Below are 11,186 nucleotides of genomic sequence, written 5' to 3'. Positions count from 1 at the left end.
TTATTTGGAAGGTGACTCTTCCTACTTAGAGCCGTTCGTATATCAGCAAAATGAAACAGACGCTGATAAAAGTAGTGCTGACTTGGTCAGATATATAAATACAAACAGCAACAAATCAGCATCAAACCACACAATCCAAAGAGTTGAGCCATCCACACCAAATATATGAAATAAAATGAGTAATGGTGCAGAAATGTTCAGTTCTGTTTCACATTAAAGAGGACACACACCTACAGTCTTTAATGAAACACCAGTGACATGCTTTTGTCAAAACACCACAAGTATCAAACCCCACAGCAGCGTTCTCCCCCTGTGTAAACAGCCCCTGTTCAAAACGCCACTTTCAGTGCCCGTTCCTTTAAATGATAACGAGCCGCTCGCTGTTCACCCCGCCCCCGAGCGCCCAGGAGCGAGGAGCGGAAGCTCTGGTTTTAGTTGTTTTCGCTCAGTTCTCTTTCTTCTCTGTTTTCACTCAGTGCTCTTATTTCTCGTCTGTTTTGCTGCGTATAACCTCGTGTTTGCCCTCTCACGTAAACGCGGGTCCTGCTCTCTGATTGGAGAGACTCAGATGTGGGGGCGGGGCAATTTTGAAGTCTCTGCACTTGATGTCAAAAGTGGAACATATGTTTTCATATGTAGACCACCCACAGAAAACTGACTGAGAGGCCTTGTTTCACAGTGTGTGAGTTGGTGGGCTCCAGATCACTGGGGCATTCATTAAACAAGGTATTATTTCACACTGTGTCCTTTATAAAGTGAAAGATTTTTTTTCTAGCCTCTTTCTCCATGAATGAAGTCATTTATGGCCATTAGGTATGGAGACCCATTTGACTAAAAGTCACTCATTCAAAACCCATAGAAAGACTTCTCATCTTCGTGTGTTTTTCCCTCCCTTTTCTCTAGGAATTTCACTTTCAGAATCATTTGATTGTCTTCCTGTTTTCTGTTTGCTGGTTCTGTAGAATAATTCATCATTTGCCGAGACCCGAAACAACAGACTGCTTACACACACACACACACACACACAGGAAGTTCTAAATGCAGTCATAAATGGTGTAATTAAGTAAGGGATGGAAGAGAAAATAGTGAGGTGCATTAGAGAGGGATTGACCTCAGCAGCCTTTCATTAAAATTCCATTTAAGCATGAGAAAAAATGTCTGCCAGAAGATGGATGCTCTAAAATAGGCTTCAACTTGGCGACAGAATGATTTACTGACGCTGAAGCCACTTCTTTTGAGATCCAAATGTAACTCAAGGCTTCAGTACCACACCCTCATAGGGCTGACAACTTTACCTTCTGCTTTGAAAACAGTTACTGTACGGACGGTTTTGTCCATCACGCAACAGACAACGTAAAACTAGGACATAAGACACAACAGTGGTCCCTGATCTGAGTTTTAAATGAGATGGTCCTGTATTTCCCCAGAAGGAGGGGATATTTTCTAATGGATCATTTGTAGTAACTGCATTATCATACAGAGTAAACACAGTGTACGCCGTACTGCATTATTAATAGTACACACTGTGTAATATATAGTAAATTCTAAATTACTCCAGAGTAGGTACTGAATAATGAATACTGCATTTATACAGACTAAATATTTCAGGGAGTAAAATACTGGAAAAAAGAAGAGCTATTTATATGAGCATTTATATACTTATTCACTCACTGTAATCGATTATCCAGTTTAGGGTCGCGGAGGATCTGATGCCTACCTGGAATCACTGGGCGCAAAGCAGTAACACACCAGCGCCAGTCTTTCACCGGGCAACACACACTCACAAATTCACACCTATGGACACTTTTGAGTCTCCAATCCACCTACCAACGTGTGTATTTAGACACTCAGACACAGGGAGAACACACCACACTCCTCACAGACAGTCACCCGGAGGAAACCCACACAGACACAGAGAGAACACACCACACTCCTCACAGACATTCACCCGGAGGAAACCCACGCAGACACAGGGAGAACACACCACACTCCTCACAGACAGTCACCCGGAGGAAACCCACGCAGACACAGGGAGAACACACCACACTCCTCACAGACAGTCACCCGGAGGAAACCCACGCAGACACAGGGAGAACACACCACACTCCTCACAGACAGTCACCCGGAGGAAACCCACGCAGACACAGGGAGAACACACCACACTCCTCACAGACAGTCACCCGGAGGAAACCCACGCAGACACAGGGAGAACACACCACACTCCTCACAGACAGTCACCCGGAGGAAACCCACGCAGACACAGGGAGAACACACCACACTCCTCACAGACAGTCACCCGGAGGAAACCCACGCAGACACAGGGAGAACACACCACACTCCTCACAGACAGTCACCCGGAGGAAACCAACGCAGACACAGGGAGAACACACCACACTCCTCACAGACAGTCACCCGGAGGAAACCCACGCAGACACAGAGAGAACACACCACACTCCTCACAGACAGTCACCCGGAGGAGACCCACGCAGACACAGGGAGAACACACCACACTCCTCACAGACAGTCACCCGGCGGAAACCCACTCAGACACAGAGAGAACACACCACACTCCTCACAGACAGTCACCCGACGGAAACCCATGCAGACACAGGGAGAACACACCACACTCCTCACAGACAGTCACCCGGCGGAAACCCACTCAGACACAGAGAGAACACACCACACTCCTCACAGACAGTCACCCGGAGGAAACCCACGCAGACACAGGGAGAACACACCACACTCCGTACGATTAAGAAGAACATCTGGAAAAAAACTTAATATGTAGGAGCTCACAACACAGCTACTACTTAAAAAAAAATGTGTTCATTATTTTTTCTTTATTGTGCTAATTTAGAAGGTCATATTTTAATTAATTTTCAAAACCTAAGATGCCTATGACTTTGTCACAGTATATACAGAATATTATTAATTCTAATTATATACATTACATTTATAGATGTTTAATACTGCACACATAGGAGAGGTATGAGAAACCATTCAGTAGTTCTTAAATACTGACTGATACTGAGTTATTTACAGTAGATATGGAATAATTACCATTAGTAGGTAATGAATCTTCCACAATTTACACTCCATTTAAAGAAAGACAGAGGTTCAACATGAAAAACAGTAGGTACAGAGTACTCCATTATAGATCATGTATTTTATAAGACACAGAATAATTTATGGTAAATACTAAATAACCTCTACAATGTACTAAATATCCCATAATAAACCCATTCAGATATAATTAAGGAGCACATAATGAAAGTACTGGAAATGTATTATAGGAATACAATAAATCACAGGAACTGATGGTAGTTACTAAACTCTTAAACTAACTCTTAAAAGTAGTAACTGAATAAAAATGCTAGAGTTTAAGGGCTTGAAGGACCCTTTTAAAAAGCTCTAAACCCACATTCCTATCTGTTCCTGTCCTTCAGATCTGATGCTGTCCAGTGTGGCTGGGTCTAGACCTTATCCTGCTCACGCCGGATGAGAGAAAACAAACCAAAACACTGAGTGGACACTCAGGGCAGGAGGGGGTGGGGTTTAGAGGAACCAGAGCCACCAAACTAGGGGTGTGTCAGATGGCTTTGAGAGCGCTGTGATAAACGCAGTGGAGATGTCTATTTTTACCCACAGTGCTCTGCTGTGTTTCTGCTGTTGTCTCTCTCAGTGTCTAGTCTGCTGGAGGACAGGAACGAGGGGACAGTGTCTCTGCTGTAGAGCAGTTGGGACAGACACTGCTGGATCGGGGAGGGGGGGACAAATTCTGCTGAGTTGGACAGCATTGTGGCCACTTCTGTCTGTGTGTTTGGATTTAGACGCCTATTGGAACAGCAGAGAGACAGAAAACACACGAGAGAGAGAGAGTGATAGGGTTGTGGATAACAGCAGAACCCTGGATTCCACCTCGTCCGGACCCCTGTGACGCCCCTGACCGGTGCACATTTGGACCGAGAGGACAATGTCCAGCGAAGGTGACTCGGGAGGTCAGCCGTCCACCACAGCCCTCAGCACGGTGGCTGTGCAGGCCGGAGACTCGCAGATTATCGTTTCTGTGCTGAAGGTAAGAGGAGCAGCCTGTTCAGGGACTTTACCCTCTTCCTGTGGTCAGTCGAGTGACTGGACAGAACCCTGCATCTATGTGTATTTAAATGATCTGTGAATTTCATAACACACTGGAAGAAAAGAAGCCTGCTGCACAGATACCGTTCGCTCCAAAGTTAAAGAAAGGTAAATGCAGCTGAAAAGGGACAGCAGTGGTGTTTTAATGAGGTGAATGTACACTAACTTTACTGCTACATCCCAGAGGAGTGGATCAAAACAAAGCAGTTCTAGTAGTGACTTTTCAAATGGACCAGCGCCGCTCTTAATTCAGTTGTTCTTGTTTAAGAGAGAACATTGAAATAACATTATTATATTTTTAGCTGTTGATATCTACAGCATAAATGAATCTGTGTAAATGAAAATGGTGTTTCCACCAAAACCGAGGGATGGACAGATGATACAGGGATGGAAGACTGAATATATGGATGGATAGAGTTGATAGAGAAAGATGAAGGATGATTGGATGGAGAGAGAGAGAGAGAGATTGCAGCATAAACAACTGTACACATAATAAACATACTGTGTATAAGTAGCAGGCCATAAACAGGACATTTGCTGAACATGTAAACGACTCTGTGGATTTACGGGCGCTGGTCTCTCAATGTGACACAGCTCTTAGACCTGGTCGATGACTTCTATTCCTTTACTGCACATGAAACACTAATAAACACCTGTGTGTATTGATCTGAATGAGGCGGTGAGTGTAATAACTGCTGGAGTCACTGAGACGCTGGAATGTCACCTGATGAGTGTTTAATGTCGAGTTTGTTTAGTGTTTTTAGGCGCAGACACATTTTTGAATTCATGAAGTAAATGAAGTGTGTGTGTGTTTGTGTTTGTTTGTAGATAGGTCATAGATTGTAGATCAGGGTTGGTTTCCGGAGCAGGGATTAAGACTAGTCCTGAATTGTACATTATTCAAAATGAAGATCCAGATAAGTCCAGAACTAGGCTTAGAGCAGCGTTAATAAAATGCAGGCCGACACAATGGCGATGCAGGTAGTGTCACAGCCACAGAACAACGGGCCTAGGGTTGTGGGTTCAATCCCTGCCTCTGGTCACTGAGGAGTGTGTTGTGTTCTCCCTGTGGCTGAGTGGGTCCCCCCCCCACTCCATGTGTGTGTGTGTAGGTGAAACTGTCCACAGGTGTGAGTGTGTGAGTGACTGGGTGAGTGTGTGAAACTGTCCACAGGTGTGTGTGTGTGTGTGACTGGGTGAGTGTGTGAGTTACTAAGTGAGTGTGTGAATCTGTCCATTGGTGTGAGTGACTGGGTGAGTGTGTGGAACTGTCCACAGGTGTGAGTGTGTGGAACTGTCCACAGGTGTGAGTGTGTGAATCTGTCCACAGGTGTGTGTGTGAGAGTGACTGGGTGAGTGTGTGAGTGACTGAGTGAGTGTGTGAAACTGTCCACAGGTGTGAGTGTGTGTGAGTGACTGGGTGAGTGTGTGAGTGAGTGTGTGAAAGTCCACAGGTGTGAGTGTGTGAGTGACTGCCTGAGTGTGCAATGCCCTGTGATGGACTGGTGCCGTGACCCAGTGTGTGTTTCTGCCTGGAACTTCATAATTCCTTGTAAGACCCTGATCATTACAAAACCATTACAGAACATGAATAAACACATAATTAAATGCATTTCACACAGAGATGAGCATCGTTTTCTAAATCCTGGGGCAAACTCTAGCGTAACGATACACAAACACCACAAAAACAGATATAGATCCGTCACAAACAAAGAGGAAGGGGTTAGTGGGATGTTTTCCTGTTTAATGTGGTCTTTCAGCAGTCTGTAAAATCACTCTGATATAAGAGCTCTAATATGATTCTGTGTGAAAGGCTATTGATTTCTCTGTTAGTGAGAGACAGCAGACATCAGCATTGATTCAGCACTGGAAATGCTTTCATGAAAAGCTCTCAGCCCTGGATTTCTGCTCAAAACTGTAGTGTTACAGACTTTGATTAAATGTAAATAAGTGTGCTAGGTTTAATGCTGTGTTGATAATAAATGAAATCAGCTGTTTTAATGAGCTACCAATTACTGACGCTGATGTCCAGCAGTGCAGTCTCCACTGACGAGCATTGACCACCATCCTGGAGTGGCCTTAGACCACCATGTGTTAACTAGAGGCGTCTAACCCCCCCACCCCCCCCCCCAGCACTGCCGTGGAGTGCTCTCTGGACGGAGTGATGGAGTCCAATCTCCTTCCTGATTTGAAGTGGTCAGCACCTGGCCGTACTGATGGTCTCGTGATTGCCATCAACACCTTGCACCAATGTTCTTATACCTACAAATGTAGAAGCTGTTACTGCAGCGCCTGTGGTAATCAACACTGAAGGAACCCAGGATGAGCAGGTGTTCACAGTTGTTTCCCCATGTAGCATGCCTTCCTGAAGAGTCCAGGAGGTCTGGAATTTTGGGATGGAAATAGTGTCTACAGGAAGGTGCACTGCTGGAAGTTGAGTTCAGGTGGTGGTGTGTTAGTGAGTGTTGTGCTGGTGTAGAGTGGATCAGACACAGCAGGTGCTGCTGGAGTTTTTAAACCCTGTGTCCACTCTCTGTCCACTCTGTGAGACACTCCTCCCTCGTTGGTCCACCTTGTAGATGTAGAGTCAGAGACAGTAGCTCATCTGTCGCTGCACAGTGTGTGTCGCTCGTCCTCTAGTCCTTCATCAGTGACACAGGATGCTGTCGGCTGGATGTTTTTGGTCGGTGGACTGTTCTCAGTCCAGACACTGAGGGGTTTAAAAACTCCAGCAGCACTGCTGTGTCTGATCCACTCTACACCAGCACAACATACACTAACACACCACCAACACATCCCTGAGTATGATCCACCACCCAAATCATACCTGCTCTGTGGGCGTCCTAACTATTTTTTGAAGCCCTCTGTAGGTCTCCAGGGACACCGTGGGCGACCTGTGGATTAAGACAATTTTTGATTATCCGTCTGAGGCTCTGCGGTCTTGTCCTGATGCCTGGCGTGCCGATTTAATATTAGTGTTTACCAGAGCAGCTCCCACAGGGAGGAGAGGAACAGCTGTGAAATATCCAGTCAAAACACTGACCAAACCGTGCTGAGAGCTCTGCATTATTGATACACTTCTCATCACATCTGAGCTCTTTCTTTTGTGCTTTTAGGCTCTGCTTTGGCTCTCTCTTGTTCCTCTCTCTCTCTGTGATGGAAAAGGACAGGCTTTTGCTGCTGGATGTGCTCTTTAAAGTCATGGCCCTTGTCCAAAACATTGAGAGGCACGTGTCCAGAGTCATGGCCACTGCCAGCACTCCCAAAATACACAGCACAATTACACCGCCATCAGCCTGCGTGTCTCAACCGGCGTTTACTGCATTTGTGGAAATCACACTGAGGCAGCTGCTGGAGTTCCTTCTATTTCAAACGCTCCCTCCAGTTTCGGAAAGGCACTTCTCCACCAGTCTGGTGCTTCATTAGCCCCCTTTCACCGTGTTCTTCACTGGTCAGGACCCCCACGGAGCAGGTGTGATGTGGTGGTGGATCATTCTCAGCGCTGCAGTGACACTGACGTGGTGGTGGTGTGTGAGTGTGTGTTGTGCTGGTGTAGAGTGGATCAGACACAGTATACGCTGCTGGAGTTTTTAAACCCTGTGTCCACTCTCTGAGACACTCACTGTTGTCGTGCATGGTGAACATGTTCACCACACACTCAGTTCAGGTTTTAATTAGATAGATAGATAGATAGATAGATAGATAGATAGATAGAGCGAGCTCAGTAACACAGTTAAACAGTTAGCTCCTCAGGGTCTAGCAGACGCTGTGTTACTGAAACGTATTGTAGGAAGTGGTCAGTAAGAACTTGTCTTTCTCATGAATAATAATCAATATTTAATTATTCTAGATTGTTATTATAATTAGTAATGGCTGTGATATTTGTGTGTACGCTTCTCGGTGTGTGGACAGAGGAGAGATCACTGGAGCACGTTTTGGCAGGTGTAGCTTTCAGCTCATCATTCTCTGTGTAAACACAGCCTTGGGTTGTCGTGTGTGTGTGTGTGAGGATAGATAACTAGATTCACTGCTGTTTTACAATGTGCCCCAGACTGAAGAGCTCTATTAATGCAGCACAAATACACTGATGGACATTAAACAGGGGGCGGACATTTTATCAGAAACATTTACCACAGACAAACATTTTTACTGATACTGCAGACATTATTAATGGTTGCTTATCAAGCAGTTGTCTGGCTGTGTTCTAACAGACATGTGTTTGATTGAACACGTGCCTCAGTCATGAAATTTATGCAAAACAAAAACATATATTACCCACTTATATTTAATGAATTAAAGCCAGTGGTGGGTCAATTATCTACATTTCTGACACTACCACTATACACACACACACACACACACACACAATACCATGGACAAAAGTGTGGTACTGGTAACCCGATGAATACAGAAAATCCCTTTCAGGTGTTATTAAAATTAATATTGTTATAGTTGGGGTGGCAAATTATGGCATGAAACAACATGCATAAGCTACATATTAAATAGCTGTGCATTAATTGCTGCTGTAATGTTGATATTTCCATGATAAAGTGATAAACAAATTATTAAATAATTGTAAATAACAAAAAAATTATAAATAACAATAATACGCATTAATCCAGGCACATGTTTGTGGGAGAACTGTTTACTGCTATTATTAGCTTGTACTGCTATTGTTAGATAGTACTGCTATTGTTAGCTTGTACTGCTATTGTTAGCTTGTACAGCTATTGTTAGCTTGTACTGCTATTGTTAGCTTGTATTAGCTTATATTTTGTTATGCTCTGTACTGTAACTTAAATTAGACCTTAGATAATTACCTTGTTTTAAGGTTTAGTTTAGGGTTAGGTTAGGGTTCGTATTAAGATTAAGTTTGACATAACAGTACCAACCCGGTCTCACACCTATTCGTGATATAGTCACATATACAGGGGACTGCAATTCGTGACATATTTTTTCCACATTTTATACGACAATATCACGATCATAAGTGAATGGGTAGTTACCATAGAAACACTATGCGACAGTAACACAACAACTCTTCCTCATTAAGGCGTCATTATCATCCGTTAATTCCACTGTCTTATTTTTATTTACGAAAAATATAACGTTACTAATTCATTATTTACTAAAGTATCGAAGTAAATAACGGCTAGAGAAATGTCCTTTTTAGTATTAACCTTTTGAAAATTAGTCAAAATAACGTTAAGCGAAAGAAATTTTCTCGTTAGCGTTAAAGCTAAAGTAAGACAATAATAATAGGCTGACCAGACGTCCTCTTTTACCCGGACATGTCCTCTTTTTTTAGACATAAAAGAATGTCTGGGTGGAATTTCACAAACGTCCGGGATGTTGTTTTTCTAGAGCTTACATAGAACTTAGAGAAGCGTTTCATTCACAAACTAGTCCCGCCCTCCCCTACTCCGATTGGTTCGCTTGAGTGAGAAGGGGGCGTGGTTAAGTAGCCTAAAATCTTCTGATTGGACGGTCTGACTGTAGAGCTACCGTTATTGGTCGATAACCTTCTCTGTAAACATTTAATTGGTCAGTCTGCACGTCAGTAGTCGTCCACCACCCGGAGACGTGTCCTCTTTTTCACCATCTCAGATCTGGTCACCCTAAATAATAAACATTGCTTTGGAGAAATATTATAATAAAATACTTTATGCCTTTGTTGGAATAAGAACCTGTGATGTGTAATTCGCATTATGCCTTTGTCTATATTATGAGTGATGACTGTAATGAGGAAGTGTTGTCGTGTCACTGTCGCATAGTGTTTCTATGGTAACTACCCATTTAACCCAATTTGTATATGTGACTATATCACGAATAGGTGTGAGACCGGGTTGACAGTACATATGGGGAAGGCAAGTCTCCACTAAGTGAATGTACGTCTGTGTAATGTCCCCAAAACGCATGAAAACCAACATGCTCCTCTGTTTGCAGTGTGGAGATCTGGTCCAGCTCCAGCTGACCGAGGCTCATCCGGACCTGCTGGAGATTGGAGACAATCAGGACGAAAGCAAGAAACTTCTGGAGGAGCATGAGCTGCTGCTGCTAAGACTCAAGGTCTGTTATCTCTGTCCTTCATCTTCACAAATCCGTCCTGGTCTCAGACTCAGCTCTGGCTCCTTTCTCTCACACAGATGTAGTGTCAGTTCACCGCTCGGACCTGTGCAGAGTGTCCTCTTCACGTTCACAGTGAATGTTAATATACATTATCACTCACCCCCTCCTGCACTCACATGCAGATCGAGGACCCGTCCTACAAGTAAACAGGATTGGTTACTTAGGTTAATGACGTAAGAAACCGTGCCTGTCTGAATCTGCCCGTCTTTAAGGTTGTATTTTGTACACTGCAGTTTGAACGCAGAAATGCTCAGCGTTGACGCCGACCACGTATTTCACTTACACCTTGTAACATAAACACCACAGGCACATGTTATTAAGTTTAAACACTTCATTTTCACTGGAGGGGGTCTGTGAAATGCTCAAATGGTCAAAACACCACAAGGATCAAACCCCACAGCAGTGTTCTCCCCCTGTGTAAACAGCCCCTGTTCAGAACGTCCGCTTTCAGCACCTGTTCCTTTAAATGATAATGAGCCGCTCGCTGTTCGCCCCGACCCCGAGCGCACAGCAGTGAGGAGCGAGGAGCTCTGGTTTTTAGCCGTTTTCACTCTGTTCTCTTTCTCATAGCTCTTATATCTCTGTGCTCCTTGTGTCTGTTTTGTTCTGTTTACCCTTGCCTTTGTGCTGTGGGTCCAGCGCTGTGATTGGACAGACTCAGACTGGTGGGAGGGGCATTTCTAAAGGGCCTTCATTCGATGTAGTATTTAGAACAAAATCAGAATGGCTTGTTGTATCCCATGGTTTCTGACCCTCTGGTCTGTTTCACAGTGTGTGGGTTGGTGGGCCCCAGATCCCCAGGTTAATGTATACAGGCACTGAACAAGTGAGTGTTGTCCTCTTTAAAACTATTCAGTAAGAGTCATCTACAAACCCATACACATATTTGTGTGGAATCATACAGTTACTGTGCTACAGCTTCA

At 44.1% G+C, this 11,186-nt stretch overlaps 1 protein-coding gene across 1 annotated transcript in view; it reads left to right on the top strand.

Annotated features, from left to right (window-relative positions):
* The first annotated feature begins 3,973 nt into the window (after positions 1-3,973).
* Positions 3,974-11,186, top strand: part of ccdc141 (coiled-coil domain containing 141) — a 49,786-nt gene continuing 42,573 nt past the window's right edge. The window contains exons 1-2 of the mRNA XM_066641208.1: positions 3,974-4,075; positions 10,081-10,203. Coding sequence (XP_066497305.1) covers positions 3,974-4,075; positions 10,081-10,203 — 225 coding nt within the window. The remainder of the gene's footprint in view (positions 4,076-10,080; positions 10,204-11,186) is intronic.

This window comes from Hoplias malabaricus, chromosome 12 (assembly GCF_029633855.1).
Source record: "Hoplias malabaricus isolate fHopMal1 chromosome 12, fHopMal1.hap1, whole genome shotgun sequence".
In the NCBI taxonomy this organism is placed as follows: domain Eukaryota; kingdom Metazoa; phylum Chordata; class Actinopteri; order Characiformes; family Erythrinidae; genus Hoplias; species Hoplias malabaricus.
The sequence above is the reverse complement of the archived record's forward strand: the minus strand, read 5'-3'. Positions and strand labels throughout refer to the sequence as shown.